The sequence below is a fragment of the Rhinatrema bivittatum genome, chromosome 3 (assembly GCF_901001135.1).
Source record: "Rhinatrema bivittatum chromosome 3, aRhiBiv1.1, whole genome shotgun sequence".
NCBI classification, from domain to species: Eukaryota; Metazoa; Chordata; class Amphibia; order Gymnophiona; family Rhinatrematidae; genus Rhinatrema; species Rhinatrema bivittatum.
The window spans coordinates 44293738-44318856 of record NC_042617.1 but is presented as its reverse complement, the minus strand read 5'-3'; the positions used below and the strand labels follow the sequence as shown (position 1 = coordinate 44318856).

The window sequence follows — 25119 nt, the reverse complement described above, 5'->3', positions numbered from 1 at the left end:
ACTGAAAGCATCAGTTAAGAAAATGAATTTGGACACTAGGAAATTCACCACACACTCTTTCAAAATTGGTGTGGCGACAAGTGCGGCACAAGCTGGACATCAAACGGCCACGATAAGGAGAATTGGACGATGGCGATCCAATGCGGTCAATACCTATGTCCATTTAGACAAAGTGACCACATCTAACCAAAATTCTTGATTATATCTTACAGGTTCAGCGTTTAGCCTGGATCATTGGTCACTCCTATATACAGTGGGTCGCTAAGAGAGCACATGGAAGACCCTATGGTCAACACTTAGGATTGGCGCCACAAGAGTGGGTCGTCTCATGGATGGGAAAGCCTGGCATGCAATGGGAACAGTTATTGCCCCTACTACGGCGCCTGAGGGATTCGAATGCTACTCTGAATGTAATAATAATACATCTGGGGGGCAATGACCTGTGTTCATCAACGTGCAAGTGCCTGATAAAGAAGGCAAAAAGTGACTTGGCCAGGATAACTGACTTATATCCGAATGCCACCATATTCTGGTTAGACATTATCCCATGGCCCAAGTGGAAAGAATCTAAATTATGGAGTCGGGGTTGAAAGAAAGTGAACCGCCAGATCGGGATATGGACACAAAAGAGAGGTGGCCAACAGATTAGACACCAGTGGGCCGATGATATGTGTTCAGGGCTGTTCAGACCTGATGGAGTACACCTGTCAGATGTGGTCTACGACATATTTTATAATATGCTACAGGATGCCATTGAGGCATGGCATGACAAATACAAAAGACAGAGGCCGCAGATTATTCATTAGTTTGGGGGGGACACGAGGCCAAGGGTCCTCCCTACCTTGTGTCTTGGCGGTTACCTGGGCCAGTTGGGCATATTGCAAGTGGTGCTGGTGGCATCACAGGACAGCGTGGTAGCTGATCAGTGCCTGGGGGAGGACAAAAAGTGGGGGCGCAGAAGGTGCCGATGGTCGGGGCCCCCATGCTCGGGGACAAGACGGGGGGGCCCATGGAGTAATGCTGCCTTGCTTGATTCCTACAGCGGGCAGCGGTGGAGACATCTTACCAGCTTGGGTACCCAGGGAAGTTTGTCATGATATGTTAAAATAAAAGCTGCGGCCTTATTATACCAATGCCAGTTTTCTGTGTTTTCCATTGTATAATGGTGAATACATAAATGTGGTATAGCATACAGGAAGGGGCCAAAAGGGCAGGGACGACAGCCACGTGGGTTAAAGTGGTGGCTGCTAGTGTTAATAGGTGGGCCTGCGCCTCCTGGCCAGAGCCCACCCTTAACGGACACGCCGCCCCCCCCCCCCCCCCCCGCAATGGATGGCGGCAGGAAGGGAGGGGGTTAGGAGAGGCGGTGCGCGGTAAGGTAAGGCAGGCAGGTGTGTCGGCGTGCGTGAACTAGGCCTCTCGGGCACCTCCTGCGGCCTTATTATACCAATAAAGCAAATCGGAAGGCGGTCCCACGTAGCCAAGTGTGTCATTCTGCACAAATTGCTTCCTATTTGTGCAGAATGACACACAGGGGATTTCCGTCTAACACACTATTTTAAGCGCCTTTATATTTTGTCGTTGCTGCCTTCCAGCAAGAGCCCCTGATGCAGCCTTGTTGGCGAAACTCAGTTCGAGTCGGGCACCTCTAATAAAATCTTCCACGGTGTAAGGTAGTCCCTTTGTTGTTTTTTGCCTTATTATACCAATGCCAGTTTTCTGTGTTTTCCATTGTATAAAAGTGAATGCATAAATGTGGTATAGGGTACGGGAAGGGGCCAAAAGGGCAGGGACGACGGCCACGTGGGTTAAAATGGCGGCTACTAGCGTTAAATAAGGTATCATCATAGCCCTACAAAACACCAATTTCAGCAGAATAAAAATGAACCGTCTCTTCTGCAATTCCCTATTTTTGACCCCAGCACACTTTAAGAAACCATATTCATAACTGTGTGGATCAAGAATTTTTTTAATTCTCTTTTTGTTAGCATTTAGTCAATACAGAAGAAAAAAGGGGAAAAAAAAGGTAAAGAAAAATTGTGTTGTTGCTAATTATGGACTTTCCATTAAATACCAGTGTTCAAATTTAGCTGTCATGCTGTATCTATTGCTTCAATATTAGTAAATTATTCAATGCCTTTATTAATCAATTGCTCTATTTTTAAATAACATATTAGATCCCTACACAGAATGGCAACTATTATTCAGAAAACATGGCGTGGGTTCCTGGGAAGAAAATACTATCTCTTGATGGCAAAGGTAATTTGGTTTAAATTGCTGTATATTTAATTTTATTATATGGTAGCCTACCAACCTTGAAGTAGAAATGTGGATCTAATCCCTATCGTGAACTAATTAAACAAAATAAATTAAATAATATGAAGAAAAATGAAATTATTTTCTTTGTCTTATCTTGGTTTTTATTTTAGTGGTTTGAATTTCTTACCTAATGGACCTTGAAATGGTTGAAGTTTTGCCATGGGGCACACAGCAGATCACAGTCAGTTGAAGTTTCCTTAGAGACTGAAAAGTAGCAGAAATATACCATAAGAACATAGACCTCTGTTAAGAGGTTTAAGAAATTAAGAATGTGATCATTTGCCCTTAATATGATGCTATGGATTTAATCATGAACTTGTTTTTCTTAATTTGCAAATTTATGATATTCTTTTAAATTACACTATTTTAAAATGTATTCTGTGTATTCATGGTAAACCACATAATCATAAACAAGATTTTCTTGCGCAACATAATTATACATATTTTTAGATTTATTCGTTCTACATTTACTTGATAACCTCTATTAATTTAGGCTTGCTAAAGAGAACCAAAAGCTATCATACTGTACAAATGGTTACCCTGTGATAGATAGCACCAGCTGTTTTCTCATTTATCCAGAAGGATTGTCCGTCAGTTTTAATTAGTAGCCCATTTAACTAATGAAATCCCTTACTCATTTTTGTGCCATATTGAACCTCAACAATGGTGGCCCTGTTTGCATAAGGTTTCTTCCATCATTCTCCCCTTTGGCACCAATTACCAAAAATTGCTTAGCAGGTAGAGTAACATGAGAAACCTAGCCCGCTTAGAAATGAATCAAAAGCACTGCAGAAGAATGCTTTAGAAATTTATAGATGAAATCTATATTTTTGTGATTATGGTAATGTTTGTTTATATGTATGTGTAATATTACTAATTTTGGACTTCCATCTGTAGAAAGCCCAAAAAATAAAATATTGTTTAAGGACTCATCTGACTGTAAATTCCCAACTTTCATGCACATAAGTGGTTTAAACAGCTGCCAGATGAATCTGGAAAGTGCATGAACAGCCAGAAATGTGTATGAATTTTCCCCAAGTAGAGGTTCAAATTGCTGAGGGCATAACTGAAAATAATTTTCTATTCTTTTGGTCTACTCTTCATACCCTCAACTTTATTTTGCTTCTTGGAGATCCAATGGTTTGTTGCCCTTTTTTCTAACGTGTTTGCTTACATGAACCATTTAGCCAACATTAATAGGTATTGAAAGGTATAGAAATGTATAGGAAATAAAAAAATTTGCATTATAAGTAGCTGAGCCAGTTTTGTCAGTTGCTATGAAACTACAGGACACCACCACCTTTTACCAGCTGGCATGATTTTCAGGATGACTTTGGATTGTATTTTTTTTAGAAGCCAAAAAAATTTTGTTAGCAATATTTTCCTGATTAGTTTACAGAACTCTTGGGTACTGTCCATAGTAACATAGTATATGACAGCAGAAAAAGACACAAATGGCTTATCAAGTCTGCCCAGAAAAGATGTTTAGGGTTGTAACTGCTGCTCTGTGCAGGATACTCCCATGCCTTCTATTTAGGATTGTAACTGCCACTCTCTGTATGCTACCCCAATGCTTTATTACTATCCCAGAGATCTTTTGGTGGTAATTTTCAAAAGGATTTACATGCATAAACTGGGTTTTATACATGCAATTGCACTCTACCCGTGCAAGTGAGCTTTTGAAAATTGCTATAATATGTGCCATTGATTTGTCAATAGGTTTTATAGGTTTAATTGTATTTTCCATGTGTAAATGGCTTTTGAAAATTGCTATGATGTACCCTTTAAGGAGATAATTTTCAAAGGAGTTACACATGTAAACATGACACTATTGTAGCAATTTTCAAAAGCCATTTACATGAGTAAAGTGTACTTACATGTGTAAAACCTATTGACAATTCAATGGCATATATTAAAGCAATTTTCAAAAGCCCACTTACACGGGTAAAGTGCATTTACACATGTAAAATCCAATTTTAAAAGGCGAAAAGATGCAAGCGCATGAATCACTTAAATGTGCCTGATAGAATTTATAAAGCTGCCACATACATACACAAGTACCGATGTGCAAATATCTCACTTTGGGGGGGAAAGGGGTGGAATGTGGGCAGGGCAAAGGCATTCCAGGGCAGGGCCAAGAGATTTGCGCATATAGAGGTGAATTTTAAAAGCCAGGTGCATGCCAAAATTAAGAGATACAATGGACCCTTGACTTACGAACTCAATTCGTTTGCAAGGGCTGGTTGTAACTCAACTTGGTCATAAGTCAAGACTATTTTTCCATAAGAAATAATGGAAATACCCATAATGCATTCCAAACCTCCCAAAGCACCCCTTACCTAACCTTTTCATAATAAAAAAGGGTTGTATAATGTGCATAATTTACCAGAAACACCAATAATTTTCCTAGTGCATGCACCAAAAAGTTATAAAATGTGGCTAGCCTACCAGAAACAACAATTTCATACTGTACTCACCATTCAAGTTGACATCTTTGGCTTGCAGGAAGGGAAGAGGGGGAGGATGAAATGGAAGGTGGTTCTTCCATAAGAACATCAGGAATCTGGCTCTCTGGTGTCCTTTCTCTCCTTAGGAGAGTCTGTAGCTCACTAGGACTTGCTTCTGGCTCACTAGGTCTCAACCTTTTCGGAACTAAAAACTGGTCTAAAGTTGTCTGTTTCTGTCTTTTCTTCAACACTGTTCTGTAGTATGACATGACATTATCATTAAGCAAGTGAATGCAACGATTGGCTTTTTCTCTGTCTGGGTGTGTCTTTTCTACAAATGTTTGTAGCTCTGTCCATTTTTTCAGGATTTCCTTTATTTCAGAAGAGGAAATTTGCTGCACTGATTGTTGATCCTCTTCCCTTCTCTTCAGAAAGCTCCTCAGCTGCCATTCTCTGTTGCTCAGCCAGAAGTTCCTGAAGTTCCTCTGTAGACAGTTCCTCTGAGTGTTCCTCCACCAGTTCCTCAACATCATCACTGTCTACCTGCAAGCCTATGGACTTGGCTATAGTGACAATGTCATCAACCACAGGGTCAGTTGCAGGCTCAGGCTCTTCTACAAAGCCTTCAAAGTCTCTCTCCTCTATAATTTTAGGCCACACTGTCTTCCAGGCAGATCTCAGTGTTCTTAGAGAGACATTGGCCCAGGATTTCTCTATTAACCCCACAAAGGAAAGGATGTTGTAATGTTCCTTCCAGAATTCTGTAAGGGTTAAATCCATATCTGAGACCATCTGGAAGCACTTCTGGAACAGTTCCTTGGTGTATAGCTTCTTAAAGTTAGCTATAACCTGCTGGTCCATAGGCTGCAGTAGAGGAGTTGTATTAGGTGGGAGAAACTCTACTGTGAGCCATGGGAATTCTTTGGTCAACTCTTTTTCCAAGTCTCGTGGGTGAGCAGGAGCATTGCCCATTATGAGGAGAGCCTTGAGTGGTATCCCTTTGTCCTCTAGATATTTCTTAACAGTAGGACAGAAAACCTCCTTGATCCACTCAAGGAAAAGTACTCTTGTTACCCAGGCTTTTGCATTAGATCTCCACATGACCCCTAGCCTATTCTCCATGTCGTTATGTTTTCTGAATACTCTAGGGATGTCAGAGTGATAAACCAAGAGAGGCTTTATCTTGAGGTCACCACTCACATTGGCACATAGCAATAAGGTTAGCCTATCCTTGTGGCCTGGCATTTTCTTCTCTTCCTGGGTAATGTATTTTCTCCTGGGCATTTTCTTCCAGAAAAGCCAGGTTTCACCACAGTTAAAAACTTGATTAGAGTAAAAGCCATTTCTCTGTGTCATCTTTTCAAAGTGGTGTATGTAATTTTCGGCAGCCCTTTTATCAGCACTGGCTGCTTCACCATGCCTAGCTATGTTATGAATCCCAGTTCTCGCTTTAAAATTGTGAAACCACCCCTTACTGGCACGAAATGTTTCACCATGATCACTCGTTGATGGCTTATCCTTTACAAGATCTGCATTTATAGCCCTAGCTTTTTCACAAATTATAGACTCAGATAGGCTATCACCTGCCATCTGCCTTTCGTTTACCCACACTAATAATAGCCTTTCTACCTCGTCTAACACTGATGATCGTGACTTACTAATTTGAGTAACACCTTTAGCAACACTAGCTTCCTTATACAAATCTTTTCTTTGTAAGATTGTCGAGATGGTGGATTTCGACATGCTGTACATATTAGCGAGATCAGTTACACGAATGCCACTCTCATATTTCTGCACAATTTCCTTCTTCTTTTCAATTGTGATTGCTTTCTTTACATTCTCTTCCTTTCTTAGCTTCTTTTCTAGCTTTTTTGGGGCCATTTTGATAGCAATTAGCACTGCACTGACCGAAATTACGTCCACAAACACGCATATCTGGGCGCGGACTGACGCTTACAAACGCTTCTCTGGTGTCTCGGGTCTTTGTTTACAACCGGATACACATGTTGGCCTTGGCTGGCATTCGGGTCGTAACTCAAGACTTTGGTCATAATTCAAGACTAAAATTGTGGTCGTAACCCAAGTTGTTCGTATGTCAGGCCGATCATAACTCAAGGGTCCACTGTATGCACACATGTCCACCTGAAATTAAAAGCTGTCCACATGTGCGCACAAGTCCCGATGCGCAAATATCTCACTTTGAACAAAATAAGGGCAGGGATGTGGGCGTGGTATGGATGGGCGTAGTCAGGCGTAGCAGAGGTCTGGGTCTGGAGATAGGCTGAAGCGTAGTCAAACAAAGCAAAGTCGATATCCATAGAGTCAGTCCAACACATAGACAGGGCAGGAACGAAGAAGACAGGAACCGGGAACAACGGAGGTCAGGAATGAAGATTAGAGAGGATTCTCTAGTAGCAACGAGTACTCGGATAATGAGGAGACCTGTTGCAAAGGCAACGCTAAGGAGCGAGGCCTGAGCTTAAATACACTGAAGAGTTTGAGGTCATCATCCGGGGCTGCGGCCAGGTTCCCGCTACGGGACCTTCATAAGGATCAGAGATGTGCCTAGGGAGGAGTGTGGCACGGGTAGTGGTGTCTCTCCGTGGACCACGCGGAGAGGCCCGGCAAGCAATGTCATCTTGAGCTGCAGTACTGAGGACCAAAGCAGAGCTGGAGGCACCGGGGGCAGCCCGAGGTCGGAGCCGCAGGTCTGCCGCGGACGGCACGTGTAACATGAAGTACCTGCAATTGACCCTTTAAAGGGAGGACAGATGGCGTGCGTGCCTAGAGAGTCCCAAGATCGGAATGCTGGTTGGCAGCGTCTCAGCCGCCACATGGAGTGCTGGGAGCTAGGAGGATCGTGGCGGCAGCAACTGGCCACCACCACAAGGGCACCGGGGATAGTGAACCAAGCATGACATGACGTGAGTTGAGCCTGCCACGGGTGGCCGCAGCCGGTGGTCATAACAGAAAGAGGAGTAAGCTTTGAGCATAAATGTTCATAGTCTAGGCAAAACAGTTTCAGATCTGCAGACCCTAATGTTGGAGGCAGACTTGGATATCTTTGCTTTTACAGATACATGGTTTAGTGAGTCTCATGAATGCGATACAACCATACAGAGCTATAACCTGTTGAAGAAGGAGATAGATGGCAGAAAATGGGGGAGAGTAACCCTTTATGTCAAAATAAACAAGAATTGGATCAGGTGAGAGTGCTAGACATAGGGGCAGATTTTAAAAGGGCTATGCGTGTATATTACGCGTGTAACCGCGAAAACCCGCTCCTGCGCGTGCCGAGCCTAGGCCCGGCAACGTGCACAAGCCCCGGGACACGCGTATGTCCCAGGGCTTGAAAAAAGGGGTGGAGTGTGAGCGGTTCGAGGCATCCAGGGGCGGGGGCATGGCCGGAGCCTCCAGGCACAGCGGCCATTTGCCGCTGTACCCGGGATCGCGGGCCGGCCATTGGCCGGCACACGCAACTTATAAAATAAAGGTAGGGGGGGATTTAGGTAGGGCTGGGGGGCGAGTTAGATAGGGGAATGGAGAATAAGGTGGGGTGGGGCCCGAAGGAATGTTCTTCCAAGGCCGCTCCGATTTCGGAGTGGCCTTGGAGGGAACAGGGAAAGCCATTGGGGCTCCCCTAGGACTCGGCATGTGTAAGGTGCACAAGTGTGCACCCCCTTGCGTGTGTTGACCCCGGATTTTATAACATGCACGCAGCTGCGCCGGGTTGTGCGCACAAAGCTACTCCCGTGCGTAGCTACTAAAATCTGGCCCATAGTGTGCTTGGATTTCGGCAAGGCCTTTGACACGGTTCCACATAGACAACTTATAATTAAATTGTGCACCCTTGGTATGGATCCTAGAGTAGCTGACTGGGTTAGAAACTGGCTGAGTGGTACATGAGAAACAGTAGTTGTAAATAGAGTTTTCTATAAGAAGGGGGTTGTTAGGAATGGTGTGCCTCAGGGATTGGTTCTTATACTGGCTCTTTTCAGCATTTTTGTGAGCGACATAATGAACGGGTTGTCAGGAAAGGTATGTCTTTTTGCCAATGATACCAAAATCTGTAACTGGGTGGACAGCCAGGAAGGAGTGCGAAACATGAGGAGGGATCTAACGAAGCTTGAGGAATTGTCTAAGGTCTGGCAGCTAAGATTTAATGTTAAAAAATGCAGAGTAATTCATTAAGGATGCAAAAATCCAAGGGAAAGGTACAGCATTGGGGGTGAAATTCTTCTAAGCACAAAGAAGCGTGGGATCTGGGGGTAATTGTATCTGATGATCTTAAGGTGGCCAAACGTGGATAAAGCAACAGTTAAAGCCAGAAAGATGTTTGGCTTTGCAGGGAAAGGTATGGTCAGCAAAAAACGGGAAGTGATATTGCCCCTTTATAGGTCCCTGGTGAGGCTTCACTTGGAATATTGTGATTGGAGACCACACCTTCAAAAGGATATAAACAGGATGCTGTTGGTCCAGAGGGTGGCTACTAAAATGGTTAGTGGTCTTCGTTCCAAAGTAAATAGGTATGAACTTAAAGATCTAAACATGTAGGGGTAGATTTAAAAAAATTTTGCGTGCGCATCCATGGGCACGCGCAACCCGGTGCGCACACATGGATGCGCAATTTTATAATATGCGCACGCTGATGCATGCATGTTATAAAATGCCGGTTCGGTGCGCGCAAGGGGGGGAAGATATATGCAGTTACGCATCGGGGCCTTCCCCAGTTCCCTCCCAGTCCGCTCCAATTAAGGAGCGGACTGGGAGGGAACTTCCCAACCCCCTAGCCTAACCTCCCTTCCCCTTCCCCTATCCTGCCCTCCCCCTATCCCTATCCTAAATCCCCCAAAATATTTATCTTACCTTTTGTTCCTGCAAAGGAGCAAGTTGCGCGCGCAGGCACCCTACTGGCATGCGATCCCCCGGCACAGCGGCAAATGCCCACTGTGCTGGGTGCCTCTAGCCCCGCCCCTCCCCACCCCCCGGACTTCCCCGCCCCCCAGACTGCCCCTTTCACTAATTCCGGGACTTACACGCGTCCCGGGGGTTTATGCGCGTGGCCGGGCCCTGTGAAAATTAGCCCAGCGCGCGTAAGGCCCAGCCACACACGTAAACCCCCGGGTTTCACACGCATAAGTGAATTAAAATCTGACCCATACTGTACTCCGTAAAGGAAAGGCAAGATAGGGGCAATATGATGTAGACATTCAAATATCTCAAAGGTTTCCATGCATAGGAGGTGAGCCTTTTTTAAAGGAAAGGAAGGTCTAGAACAAGGGGTCATAAGATGAGGTTAAAAGGGGGTAGACTCTCGAGTAATCTTAGGAATATTTCTTTACAGAGAAGGTGGTTTATGTATAGAACAACCTCCCAGTGGAAGTGGTGGAGACAAGAGCAAGTTTGATTACCATAAACTGTGTTTTCCGTAGATAGCAGATGAATTAGCCATGCTATCTGGGACGTCCTCCCGTCCTGTAGGTGGCAGAGCTCTCAAAGCAAAGTTCTAAGTCTTGCTACAGTGTGTGCCTGCTTGTCACCCCCCCTCCCCTGTGTAGAGTCTCCTCAATAGGGATTTGAATCGTTTTTTGACGATTTAAAACAATCGTCAGATATATTTTAAATCGTCAAAAATCGTTAGAGCCACGATACAATAACAATTCCCCCGATTTATCGTCAAAAAATCGTAAATCGGGGGAGGGGGAGGGCGGGGAAACTGGCACACCAAAACAACCCTAAAACCCACCCCGACCTTAAAGGGGCAGCCGTGCGAAGACCAGGCCGGCCCCGGAAGATGACGTCATCAGCCAGGGAGATTTAAACTCCCTCAGAGGTAGAGTGGACGCCTTTGCAACAGGTTCCTGTGGATGTGGTGTTTCCCTGGTTCTTCGTTTTGGCTGATTCGGATTGGATACTGGACTGAGTTGTTTGCCGCCTGCCTTGACCCTTGCCTGGATTTGGACTGTGTACCCGCCTTCGCTCGGAGGACGCCTTCGAGATCAGTTGCAGAACTCCACCAACCGGAGACGAGTTGCCTGGGTCCTCAGGTGGGTGTCATCTCTCGTGCCGGTCTAAGGGTCCACTAACTTAACACTTGCACCAGCCCTGACTTGAGAATTACATCAAGAAAGAGTTCTCAATGTCGTTTACTTGGATTTCAGCAAATCTTTTCATATAGTCTAACATAGGGGGCTCATGAATAAAATGAGAAACCTGGGAGTGGGTCCCAAGGTGCTGAAATGGATCACAGTTGGTTGCCTGATAGACAACAGTATGTAGTGGTAAGTGGGACCTATCATGAAGAGAGAATGGCTAGAGACTAGAAGATGAAATGGAGAAATGGGGTAACTTGGGTTTACTTTAGGTGGTAACATACATGGAGCGACAGATAATTAACCTGCATGGAGCAGTAGTTTCTACCCTTAACAAAATGCATTGGGGTAACCCTCACAGAGTGGCAGTTACTGTTACGGCTATGGCTGCTCTGCAACCACCTCACCACCAGGGGTCCCTCAAGAGCTTGCTCTCCTGGCTGGTCCAATCTGCCCTAGTCAGCTGCTCTATGTCCCGGACCGACTTTATAATCCTGCCTACCCAAGACTCCAGTGCTTCGGCATCGAGCTCGTTTGGGCTCCCTGCTCTAGCCTCTCTTGCTACCTTGCCCTCAGGTTTCTGCCTTGCTGCCTTGTCTTTAGGCTTTTGCCTTGCTGTCCTGCCTTCGGGCTTCTGCCTTGTTGTGTAGCCTTTGGGCTTATGTATTTTGTGTTCAATGTTAGTGCTGTCCTGGTTTGTCTGTCTGTTCATTGTCAGTCTGTCTTCCTCAGGTTCCCTCAGTTTCAGTTCACACATACTCACAGTCTATATCACTCTTACCTGCACACTAACCTGTTTCCACTCTTACCTGCACTCTGCTCCTGTGTTCTGACCAGTTCTGGCCATCTTTACCCACACTCACTTCCATACATACCTCCATGCTGCTTATGTGTATCAAGCTCACCCTTACCTCCACGCATCTTGTATCAGAGACTCCCTCAGCCTGCATAGAATTCCCTCTAACCAGCACCCAGCTACAATCCAGCTCCACAGGTTCCAGCCAGCACCCAGCTACAATCCAACTCCACAGGTTCCAGCCAGCACCCAGCTACAATCCAGCTACACCGGTTCCAGCCAGCACCAGCTACAATCCAGCTCCACAGGTTCCAGCCAGCACTCAGCTACAATCCAGCTCCACAGGTTCCAGCCAGCACCCAGCTACAATCCAGCTCCACAGGTTCCAGCCAGCACTCAGCTACAATCCAGCTCCACAGGTTCCAGCCAGCACCCAGCTACAATCCAGCTCCACAGGTTCCAGCCAGCACTCAGGTACAATCCAGCTCCACAGGTTCCAGCCAGCACCCAGCTACAATCCAGCTCCACAGGTTCCAGCCAGCACCCAGCTACAATCCAGCTCCTCAGGTTCCAGCCAGCACCCAGCTACAATCCAGCTCCACAGGTTCCAGCCAGCACTCAGCTACAATCCAGCTCCACAGGTTCCAGCCAGCACCAGCTACAATCCAGCTCCACAGGTTCCAGCCAGCACCAGCTACAATCCAGCTCCACAGGTTCCAGCCAGCACTCAGCTACAATCCAGCTCCACAGGTTCCAGCCAGCACCAGCTACAATCCAGCTCCACAGGTTCCAGCCAGCACCCAGCTACAATCCAGCTCCACAGGTTCCAGCCAGCACTCAGCTACAATCCAGCTCCACAGGTTCCAGCCAGCACCCAGCTACAATCCAGCTCCACAGGTTCCAGCCAGCACCCAGCTACAATCCAGCTCCTCAGGTTCCAGCCAACACCCAGCTACAATCCAGCTCCACAGGTTCCAGCCAGCACCAGCTACAATCCAGCTCCACAGGTTCCAGCCAGCACTCAGGTACAATCCAGCTCCACAGGTTCCAGCCAGCACTCAGCTACAATCCAGCTCCACAGGTTCCAGCCAGCACCCAGCTACAATCCAGCTCCACAGGTTCCAGCCAGCACTCAGCTACAATCCAGCTCCACAGGTTCCAGCCAGCACCAGCTACAATCCAGCTCCACAGGTTCCAGCCAGCACCAGCTACAATCCAGCTCCACAGGTTCCAGCCAGTACTCTGCTCCACAGGTTCCAGTCATCACCCAGTACTATTCACTCCTGCTTCTCTCCACCCGGGGGCACCCCTGCAGGTGGTGTTCTCTACATCTGACCACTGCCTAAACGTAACAGTTACTACCCTTAACAGAAGGCATGGGGGTAACCTCCACAAAGTGAAGTTACTACGCTAAACAACTCACTGGTCAGACTGGTTGGACCATTTGGGTCTTTGCCATCATTTAGTATGTTACTTTTTTAAAATCACTTTTAAAATACTGTACTAATTATGCAGAATGTAGCACATTAGATATTACAATATACTTGATCTACATTTTTAAAAGTAAAAGATGGCACTTTAGGTCACTTTAAAAACTGTCAACTGATAATGACTTGGAAGGTATTGGTTGCCAATAAACAAGCCAAAGCATATGCGCAAAAAACCCATGATTACTCGATGATAAATCATTTTAATGATCATATTCAAAATTGTGAAATGAAAGTTGCACTGATGCGGAAAATAACAAAGGCTCATCAGATCTGGCGCCCATATGTGCATTGCTACTGGTTCTGCTACCATTACTGTTTCACTGCTTTTCCTTCATTCTGTCCTGCTTCAGCAAAGACCATCAACTGACGGGGCTAAGAAACTAACTTGCCTTTAAGTTATGAGCCTTGCTGTTTTACATTTCAGTGCACTTTATTAGAAAAACAACATAACAATATTTTCTTTGTAGTCTTGTGAAATTAAAGGTCAAATAGTTATATGGGGAAACTACCACGGAAGCTCTAACCTGCAGACATTGAGTCTGCATTTGACTTCTAGATGAAACCCCAGTTCATCCCAGTTGTAAGGTTAGCCCATGCCTTCAGTTTGTCATGAGCAGGCTGAATATAAGTCCTGCTCTTTTAACTTCCATACTTTGTTCCACAATTTTGAGCCCTCATGGCCCAAAGTAAAACAGTACTAATTCCTGTAAATCAAAGAGAATAAAAGTTAAAAAAATAAAATTCGCACAGTTTGCCCCGATGGCATGAAGCCACATGACATTTATGTTTTGTTCACTGAATCTCTTCCCTTTAGCTCTCTGCTTGCTTCCCATTACCCTGTGCACTGGAAAACCTTATTGCTCACTAGTAGAAAGGCCTTTTGTCATCCTATAAGTCTGCTGATGCCATTTTATTAATTAGACTGGTAAAGGTTTCTAAAAAAAAAGTTACTTTTGTCTTCTAACTACTAATTATAAACAGCATCACCCTGGCCAACCTATACTACACAAATTCCAAAGTCGCTGCCAAACCTGTCTGATTACGGTTTTACTAGTCACTAATAACATGACTAGACTATGCTTGCATTGCCTGTAAATCACAAAAGGAATCAAGTACAGTTACAGAACTTAACATGTCTCTGTATATCATTTACATTTCTGGTTAATATTTTATTCAGGTTAATACTGCTTCATAAATGTTAGTGAGGAAGAAAGCTGAAGTGTCCTTCTGAAATTTATGGGCAGTACATCTGTCTGAATAGTTTTCAATGTACAAATAAAACTTCACGTCTGTTCCTTAGAAGCATGGCTATCTTCTTACCCTTCTGCTGTTAGCATGTTATTAGTATGTGTTTTATTCAAGTCGATATATAAATGTACCTTAATTAAGATACAGGAATTATGCCCTGCTTCATGTAATGAAAAAAGAGAATTTAAAATGAAGTAGCATCATTGTGTTCATTTGTAAATAACATATTGCAGCCAACTGTTTCTTAATTGCCCAGACTGTTGATAAATAATCCAGTCCTGCTGCTCTCCACAGACAATTTGCTTTGGATCAGACTAGGCAATTCAAATAACACTAATTATTTATGATTTTATGATGCTAAAATGAATATTAAATGAAACAAAATTCCCAAGGATTACTCGGGAGGCAGCTAAGTACATAACATTTTGTACAGATGGTTGGAAGGCACAACTTTGCTCCATTACCGTATCCGTATCCTTGAAGGATTTCGACTGAAGACAGCATATCTTTGAATTTTTCATTAAACCAGACGTCTTGAAATATGAATTCCTTTTATGTTTCTGTGAGTTTTGGCTAAAAGAACCCCAGTGAATAAATCATATAATACTACGTGTCACCAGCACTTGTGAATATTTCTGCTTTGTTATTCTATTCTCAGTAGAGCACCATTGATTATCAAACTCAGCGGAGAGCATTTTATGATCATATATCTCCATTAGCTCCTAGTTTGACTACCATAGATTTTTCTGGTTAAACCTGCATTATGTATTAGGAGGCCTACTTCTTCAATACAAAGTTTGATTTTATTCTCTCTATGCATACAACTCTTATTATTTATTATGTATAAGGATTCTTATCTTTCATGTGTTAAAATAGGAGCTATATCTTTGGGTAACTGAAATGTATGCCATCTTTTTTTTTTTTTTCAGACAGCATATTTTAATATGAAGATGAATTTCTACAATGAAATGGCTGTCAGGGTAAATATTTCTTCACTTGTTAAACAAATGAAAAGTCAATTGTGATCTGAATTTGCTTTTAATAAAACGAGCAAACCAGTGTAATATAAATGTGATTAATATTCTGATGGCAGACCACAGAAATAGTATTTGGTTAAAAAATGAAAGTTTTACTTTACTTGTTAAAAATGCATGATTGAAGTTGTGCTTTAAAACTGCTGCCAGGTGGGAATAAAATTTGCATGATGCTGAGGGAACATAGGGAAGAGAAAAAATTTGAGATTCATTTCTTAAAAGGGGTAAAGCATGGCAGACCACAGAAACTTTGGATCCTCATTATGCCTCTAGAAATCATCAATGTAGATCTAAACACCCATTTCCTAGCTTGGCCCAAAATTTTAGAAGAAAAGTAAGAAGCACAGAGATATGACAGTCTTCTGCTAGCATTTTTTCAGCTGATATAAAATTCTTTTGTTTTAGGTTGGTATGGTTTTTTTTTAATTTTCATTTTAGAAATGAACCCTTTACATTGTTTTTCTCTGTATTCACTGCAGTCTCCCACTTACTGATATATTCATTATTTGGACGGTTTAGGAAGTATTCCTTTTTTGAAAAGGATTTTCATACTCCCATAAACCTGGAAAAGTAATTTATTTAGAGGTTGATGTTCAGCCACTGAGCAGCTAATTTAGCCCTGGATTCACCATTCTATTGCAGAATGGTGAATCCAGCGAAAATAGGGGGGGGTGCGGGCCTGAGAAAGCCGGCAGCCATCACACCACCGAGATGTTATTGCTGCCGACTTTCGCACCCAATAGCACCACCGTGAAAGGTGGCGCTATTGGGCGCGCTACTGGCAACGATAACGTGTCTTATCGCCGCCAGCGAAGTCAACGCGGAGTCCACCCCGACGCCGCCCCGACGCCGCCCCGACACCTCCCCTCTCTGCCCCGACTCCGCCCCTAGCAAGCTATCACACGCAAAAAGGGATCCCATCTCTGCTTAGCTGTCTCCCCACCACAGCATACCAAACTCCCTCCGTAAGGACTGTCCCAGTGGGCAGGTGACCTGGTTGTCCTTCCTTTCTTGTGCTAGCCTTAAAATGCTCGTTGGCCAGCAGGTCCAGGTGTGTCTTCCTCCCAGGACCTTCTTGTTTCCCTTAGAAAATAAAGGACCCATGCTGACTTCCCAACCCCCAAAGTTTCCATCCATCCCTGCTAGAAACCCTCCTGCAGAAGGTTTGTTCCCAATTGGTTCTTTTCACTGACGCATGAAGTAAAAGGACTAATCCCCTGTCAAAAATATCTATTTTCACGTTTGCACACACATATATTCTCATAAAATAGGGACTTACACACATGAGGGGTACATTTTAAAACACAGCGTGCGCACGTACTTTTGTTCGTGCACCAGGCGCGAACAAAAGTACGCCGGATTTTATAAGATACGCACGTAGCCGCTCGTATCTTATAAAATTCGGGGTCAGCACGCACAAGGGGGTGCACATTTGTGCAACTTGTGCGCGCTGCCCGTTCCCTCTGCCTCCCCCCACCTTCCCCTCCCTTCCCCTACCTAACCCACCCCCCCGGCCCTATCTAACCACCCCCCCCTACCTCTATCGCACAAGTTACGCCTGCTAGAGGCAGGTGTAACTTTGCGCGCGCCAGGCTGGCTGCCGCGCCCCATGTTCCGGTCCGGGGGCTGGTTCGGAGGCCACGGCCACGCCCCCGGAACACCTCCGGGCCGAAACCACGCGCCGACCGCATCACGCCCCCCTGACACGCCCACCCCAAGAAAGCCCTGGGACAAACGCGCATCCCGGGGCTCTCCGCGCACCAGAAGCCTATGCAATATAGGCTCGGCGCGCGCAGGGCCGTTTTAGAAGGGTTACGCGCGTACCTTATGCGCGTAACCCTTTTAAAATCCGGCCCATAAATTGCTAGTTTAAAAGACATGTGTGTACATTTGTCAACTTTCTAGTGTATTTTTACATCTGCTAATTATCTTGCATAAGAGATCTTAAACATGTTTACTGTGTAGTACTAATTGGGGTAGATTTTATAATTTTGCGCGTACGCGTACTTTTGTTATGCACGAGCACGTACTTTTGTTCGTGCACCAGGCGCGAACAAATGTACGCTGGATTTTATAAGATACGCACGTAGCCGCACGTATCTTATAAAATCCGGGGTCGGTGCGTGCAAGGAGGTGCACATTTGTGCAACCTGCGCGCGCTGCCTGTTCCCTCCAAGGCCGCTCCGAAATTGGAGCGGCCTCGGAGGGAACTTTCCTTCCGCCTCCCCTCACCTTCCCCTCCCTTCCCCTACCTAACCCACCCCCCCGGCCCTATCTAACCCCCCCCCCCTACCTTTGTTGGCAGAGTTTCGCCTGTGGAAAGCAGGCGTAAATGTGCGCGGGCCAGCGGGCTGCTGGTGCGCCATCACCCGACCCGGGGGCTGGTCCGGAGGCCTCAACCACGCCCCCGGGCTGGCGCCACGCCCCCGGGCCCGCCCCCGAAACGCCGCGTCACTCGCGGCCCGCCCCCGAAACACCGCGTCACTCTCGGCATGATCCCCGACACGCCCCCGACACGCCCCTCCATGCAAGCCCCGGGACTTACGCGAGTCCCGGGGCTTGCGCGTGCTGCCGAGCCTATGCAAAATAGGCTCGGGGCGCGCAGGGGCTGTGGAGTAAGTTTTCGGGGGGTACGCGCGTATCCCTTTGAAAATCTACCCCATTGGGTGGGAAGTCTGAGTGAACTGGGGAGTGTTCAGACTGAAGAACCAGGAAGTCATTGACCTTAAAATGTTTATTGGCTTGCTTCCTTTAGAAAATAAATGGCCCATGCAGACTTGCCAATGCCCAATATCCTTCCTACCCCTGCCGGAGACCCTCCTTCAGCAAGACTATTCCCGATTGGTCCTTTTCACTGATACAAGTCAGTGAAAGTACCAGTCTCCTTTCAGGACAGCCTTCTGAAAGGGAATTGGTCTTTTCACTGACATTTGATAATAGAGGGACCAATCAGTAGTAAGTGAAGAAGTGAATAAATTAATATTAAGTGCAACTAACTCTGTCAGGACCATAGGACTGTCTTAAAGTTAACTGGTTAGACATAAACAGCTAACTTTAAGATTGCCGGGTATATTCAGCAGCTTGACCGCACCACTGATTATACCCTGTAAATTAGCTGAATATGTTTATCTGGCTAACTAGCTGAGTTCCACAAATGTATTTATGTATTTTAAGATTTTAAGATTTTATATACCGACATTAGTGGGGAACATCATACTGGTTTACATAAGAACTAAAAGCAGGTGGAAATTACAAAAAACAGGTAATGGGATGGGAGAAGGAATAGAAAAAGAGGCTGAGGAGGGCCAAAGAAAGAGCAACAAGGAATATGGAATAAATAATACATTATGTAACAAGATTGGAACAGGTTAAAACAGTAACTTTATACTGGCTCAGTTAATATGGGGGAAGACAAGGGAGATGGAAGAGGGGGACTAATCAGGGTATGCTTGCTTAAAGAGCCAAGTCTTTAGTTTCTTTTTGAATTTGACGGAACAGGGCTCAAGTCTAAGAAAGGTGGGAAGGGATTCCATCGTGAGGGGCCAGCAATGGAGATGGCACAATCTCTTGTGGAAGAGAGGTGTGCCTTTTTTAGAGAGGGTACCTGGAGGGTGCCTTTATTGTTTGCTCTGGTGGGTCGGTTGGAGAGTGTGAGTCTGAGGGGTTCGTCAAGCCAGTTGGAATTGTGACAGTAGATAGATTTATGAATGATGGAGAGAGATTTGAAGAGGATATGTGATGGAATGGGGAGCCAATGTAGGCTTTAAGGATAGGAGTAATGTGGGCGGATTTCCTGGCATTTGTGATGGCCCTGGCAAATGCATTCTGGAGCATTTGGAGGGGTTTTATTGTGGAGTAGGGAAGCCCAAGCAAAAGGGAGTTGCAATAATCCAATTTGGAGGACAGGGTGGCCTGAATGACAGTGCGGAAGTCATGAGAGTGGAGTAGGGGTTTTAGTTTTTTTAGGATATTAAGCTTGAGAAGCCCTCCTTGAGGATAGAATTGATATGCTTCTTTAGATTCAGTGTTGGTCGAGGAGGACACTGAGGTCTCTCGCGAAAGGCTGGGAGGATATGGCATGATAGGCGGGATCGGTGGTGAGCACAGGTTTAGGGGTTTGGTATTGGGAGATGAGGAGCAGTTTAGTTTTGTTGGGGTTTAAGGCCATATGGAGGTTTGTAAGCAAGTGATTGATGGATACAAGGCAAGAGTCCCAGCGTTTCAATGCCTCAGATAGTGAATCTTGGATGGGGATTATGATTTGAACCACAGCAGAGCTAGGCCAGCAATGCCAATTTTCGACAGACGGGTGAGGAGGAGGTTGTGATTGATAGTATCAAAAGCTGCTGAGATGTCCAATAAGGCCAGAAGGTAGCAGTGACCTTGATCCAGACCTCTAATGAGGTGGTCAGATAGCGAGAGTAAGAGGGTTTCTGTGTTCGTATGTTTGCGAAAACCGAACTGGGACGGGTGGAGGATCTTGTTACTTTCAAGATAGTAAGTTGGGAGTTGACGATCTTTTCCATAATTTTAGAGATAAAGGGAAAGTTTGAGATGGGTCGGAAGTTCGAGGGGTCATTTGGGTTTAATGAAGGTTTTTTGAGAAGGGGTTTAACTATTGTTTGTTTGAGAGTGTCTGGGACTATGCCAGAGGAGAGTGAGGAATTGATTATATTAGCTAGGGGTTTGGAGATGGTGTTGGGAATGGAGAGGAGGGAATTGGTGGGAATGGTGTCCATGGTGTGGCTGGCAGGTTTGAGTTTTTTAAGAATAGATTCAATTTCCTTGGATGAGGTAAGATCCAGGGAGTCGAGGGAAGCCGTAATAGGGTCCGGGCACGAGTGGGTGGAGTGAGAGGAGATAGGGAATCTGAGGAGGATGTTAGCAATTTTCGTATGGAAGTACAGGGCTAGTTCTTCGCATTTAGCCAAAGCTTCATTGTCTGGGATGGGGGAAGGTGCAGACTTGGTGAGGTCAGCGATGTAGGAAAATAGGGCCTTAGGATTGTATATGTACTGGTGTATTTTGGACGCATAGAAATCGCGTTTGGATTTGAGGGTGGAGTGTCTGTAGTGGTGGAGGGCAGTTCCTTTCACCAGATTCTCTCTCTCTGAGATTGTTTTTTAGTACTTTTAGATCCGCAGTGTACCAGGGTTGATTATTTTTAGCGGAGGATGGCAACTCACGTCTGGAGGTAGGACTTAGTTTATTGGCGATGTTGAGGGTGAGGTTGCACCAGGAGGACAGGGCAACGTCTGGGTTGGAGCAGTCAAGATCAGGTAGGGCATTGGACAGTGCTGAGATTAGGTCCTCGCTCGCACAGGATTTTCTGAATACAATAGTAGTGCTCAGTGTACAACAAGAAATTGAGCCAGTGGCCAATGAGAGTACGGCAGCTGTAATGATTAATACGAATAGTAGTTGTGAACAGTAGCGACGGCAGTGCGATATCAGCAATGTGGGTCAATCTGAAGGTAAAAGGTAATGTCAATATCAGCAGAGTTTCAGTGATCGTTGTGGATTATAGCAGAGCGTGAGGGTTGGTTTTTACGTCGAGTCAGAATGCTAGTGGGACGCGCTAAGGGGTGCGCCAAGGGGCATGCCCTTTTGTCGCGCTCCTTAGGCACGCGACGCAGGTGAGCGGCACCAGAGGCGCGCTTCTGCTTTTTTTATAGTAATGTCCCACTTCGCCTCCTGGCTAGCATTGGTGGGTGGGGTCTAATGCTGCGGTGGGTAGATGCACTTCCTGGCTTGGCTTTACTTCGGGCAGGAGGAGGCAGGAAGGAACGGCGAATCCCACCGGTGGATGGTCGGGGAAGCGAATCGGGCCTACCGGTGAATGGTAGGTCAGCACGGCTTGAGGTCCGCCGTGAAGGTGGGACCCGGTGAAGAAGGGCCTACCGCATGGATGGGTCTTTCCGGCGGGTCCAGGAGGTGAGGAATGTGGCGGGGCCTACCGAAGGAGGTAGGGGGCGTTGGGGTTCCTGTGCGCTCCGGTCTGCATGGCGATCCAGGAGAAGAGGATCTCTCTGGCGCGCTTCTGCTTTTTTTATAGTCAGGTCCCACGTCGCTGCCTGGCTAGCGTCGGTGGGCGGGGTCTAATGCTGCGGTGGGTAGATGCATTTCCTAGCTTGGCTTTACTTCGGGCAGGAGGAGGCAGGAAGGAACAGCGATCCCCACCAGTGGACGGTCGGGGAAGCGGATCGGGCCTACCGGTGAACGGCTTGAGGACTGCCGTGTAGGTGGGACCCGGCGAAGTAGGGCCTACCGCGTGAATGGGTCTTTCCGGCGGGTCCGGGAGAAGAGTTTAGTCTAGGTTTGAAAGGTCTTTGCCTCTTAAAATCCCACCTACTGATCCCAGAGCCATCTTTTCTTATATAATCTTTCTAGAACACATAGCCAATGTTCTTCAATTAAATTAAGTGGTAATGAAGATATTTTTGAAATTCATTTTCGTAATATAGATGTTTTATATCAAAACAAATTAACAAAATTACTATTATTCATTATAATAATTGTGGTGCCTGAGTCTGAAGGTGGACCATTTGTCTGTGGCTCTCTACAATGAAAAAGAAGTTCACTGAACTTAGAGCGGAACAAGCTTGAGGAGTGGAGGAGTAGCCACTAATGCTACTTGTGACCTTGGGCAAGTTACTTTACCTTCCATTGCCTCAGGTACAAAATTAGATTGTAAGCCCTGTGAGGATAGGGAAACACCTATAGTACCTGAATGTAATCTGCTTTGATGTACACTATGAAGTGCTGAAAAGCAGAATATAAAAAATCTAAATAAATAAAATAAATAAAGATTCTTTATGTCAAAAATATTATCAAAGAAACTGAAATACAGGGGGTGTGGGGAAAGGAAGAGGTGCTATTGCCATCTTAGAAAAAAGCCTATTCTACTTCATTCTGTTCAGACCAAGTTGATAGACTGGATTAGAATAGATGACAGAGGGTAGTGATAAATTCACTTTGAGGAGAGAAAGGTGATTAGTAGAGTGCCTCAAGGATCAGTTCTGGAGCTGGTACTGTTCAATATCTTTGTGAGTGATATTGCAAATGGGTTAGAAGGAAAAGCCTGGGCTTGACATTAAGATCTGCAACAGAATGGTCACCCCTGAAGAAGTAGATAGAATAAAAAGTGATTTAAGAAAGTATAAGATGTGTTCAAATGCTTGGTAGTTAATATCCATTGCCAAAATGTGCAGAGTCAATCATTTGGAGTGCAGAAATCCAAAGGAAATGTATGTGATGGGGGATGAAAGACTGATTTGCATGGATCAAGACAGAGACCATGGCTGAAAGTGTCTGATGATCTGAAGGTAGTAAAGCAGTGTGACAAGTTGGTGACTAGAGTCAGAGGGATGCTAGGTACGAAAAAAGAGGTGATGCTGCCTCCCTGCTAGTCATTGATGAGGGCTAACCTGGGGTACTGTGTTCAGTTCTGGAAGCTGTAAGTCAAAAAGGATAGAAATAGAAAAGAAGTAGAGATGTGCATTTGTTTAAAATGAATGGGTATCCTGAAATTAATTGGGTCTAATTTGTTTCTTTCTGGGGCCCCTGAAACAAATCAAGAGGGACCCTCAAATTAACAAATCCTGTTCATTTCATTTGATTTGAAATGAATGATTTCTATGAATCAATACATTCAATGGTCTCATAGAAATTCATGGGAAAGCCAGAGGTGTACAGTTAGGAATTGATACAAAGTGAAGGATGCTGTTTGAGTTCCTAGATAACTTTTCCCAAGCAACCATTGGGCTGCTGCCCATTTAAAACTGTTACTGTGTCAATCACACAATAGAGAAAATCAGCCAGGCACTGCTTCAGAAGCTCTGTGTCAGACTTGTGTTGCCGTTCTTTTCTTCTATTGTGGATGGTGTACGCAGAGTGTGGAGAGTTGCTTATAGTGCTGCTTCTGATTTTGTCTCTGCTTGGGCAGTACGCAATGTGAGTAATGGGCATAAGGTGAGCACTAAGCGCGTTGTAGAGACTGAAGTATACCAGGCTGGGTTGTGGAGCCTGTCACTAAGTTCAGCAGTGTCAGAACTAGTGCATACAGTGTGACACTTAATGCAGCATTGTCTCTGTGTTCCCTGCAAACACACATTAGCATGGCACAGTCAGCAGTTATTCAGTCAGTTACGGTACAACTGAGAAATATTAAATAATTTTAATATCCAAATATCCAGTGACAGAATCAGTTCCTGTATGTACCCGGATCAGTCCAGACAGTGGATTGAGCCTCCTTTCCAGCAGGTGGAGACAGACTAAAACTTGCAGGATGCCCTATATCAGGACAAAGCCTATCCTCTAACCCTTCAGTATTCGTCTGTCTCCAGCAGGTGCAGCATCTTCCCTTCGGTTCTCTGCTGTAGGCTAGTCAGCCTCTTCTTTCTCTTTAGGCTCAAGCAAGTACTTCTTTTGGTTCTTGTTTTAAAAAAAAAAAAAAAGGATCTCTGAAGGAAATTTCTTCCTTCTTTAGTGCTTTTTGGTTTTTTGTGTGGGAGACGTCCGTCTCCCAGCTCTTGCCCGGCTCAGGGGGGCTTGTCCCCTTTTGCAGGAGGGGGTTCCCTGCATAGTCCTGAGTCCGTGGACGCTTCCAGGTGTGGGGACCGACACTCTCTGGGCCTCGTTCCCCCTCTGGCTGCCGAGAGGGTTTTGAACCCGCTACTGCGCTCAGTAAAAAAAAAAAAAAGGAGTTGAAAGGTGTTAAACTTTCAATAAGTTGCAGGTACTCACCTACCTCTAACTTATTTGCAGCAGTTGACCAGCTTTTTTATTTTTTTCTGCTCAGAGTAGGGCTAGAACTGGCAGTCAGAAGGCAGCAGGTTTCCCGCCTGCTCTCTCCTGCTGTGCAGGCTGTCAATCAAGCTTTTTTTCAACTTTTTTTTCTTCAGCCGAGGTTTAGCTATGTCCCGGCTGACAGCCTGTCTTTCTTGTGGGCTGTCCTCTTCGCGTTTTTCGCGTCAGGGCCTCTGCACTGCTTGCCTGCCGGGTGGGGAAGGTCCCTCCTCGGCAGGACAAGCAAATTTAGCCCGGGGCTCCACTCCTCCCGGCATGGCTAGGCCTTTCCCGGGTCGCCAGAGCCCGGGAACGGCCGCCATCTTGGATTTTTCATCGGGGCCGATTTCAGTGCTCCCTGGGGCTGGGGGGCCGGATTTTTTGATTTAACCCCCGATTTGGCCCCCGCGGGTCCCCAGGAGGGGGGTCCTGACCTTCCCTCCCCCCCCCCCCCCCCCGGCAAATCCAGGGTCCCTTTTTCCGCGGATTTCGTCCTCATGCACAAATCTTATCTAGCTAACCTGCATGAGCTGGATGAAAGCCCCCCCCTTGCCCCCCCCTTGCCCCCCCCCGCCAAAAATCCCTCGTTCAGCACCATTGACCACTGGACCGGCCGCAGAGCCTCAGGGACCAGTTCAGGTGCGGGTGGTCCCGGGGGTGGTCCCGGGGGTGGTCCCGGGGGTGCCCCCCTGCCCCCCGGTGTCTCCTGGGTCCTCGGACCCCGCTGCTTCCTCGGATTCGGCGGATGCCCCCCCCCTAGAGGGGGATGACACCAGAGCCCTTCGTCTTTTTCGTAAGGAGGAGTTAGAGCCCCTCCTCCCTTTTGTTTTGGAGGAGCTGGGTCTGGAAAGTCCCTCCATGGATAATCTCATGGCCTCACTCCCTAAGGATATGAACCCGGTTTTG

At 45.9% G+C, this 25119-nt stretch overlaps 1 protein-coding gene across 1 annotated transcript in view; it reads left to right on the top strand.

The window, feature by feature from the left end:
- SPATA17 (spermatogenesis associated 17) overlaps nt 1–25119 on the top strand; it is a 544292-nt gene that overhangs the window by 86880 nt on the left and 432293 nt on the right. The window contains exons 3-4 of the mRNA XM_029593186.1: nt 2178–2259; nt 15322–15372. Of these exons, the coding sequence (XP_029449046.1) occupies nt 2178–2259; nt 15322–15372 (133 nt within the window). The remainder of the gene's footprint in view (nt 1–2177; nt 2260–15321; nt 15373–25119) is intronic.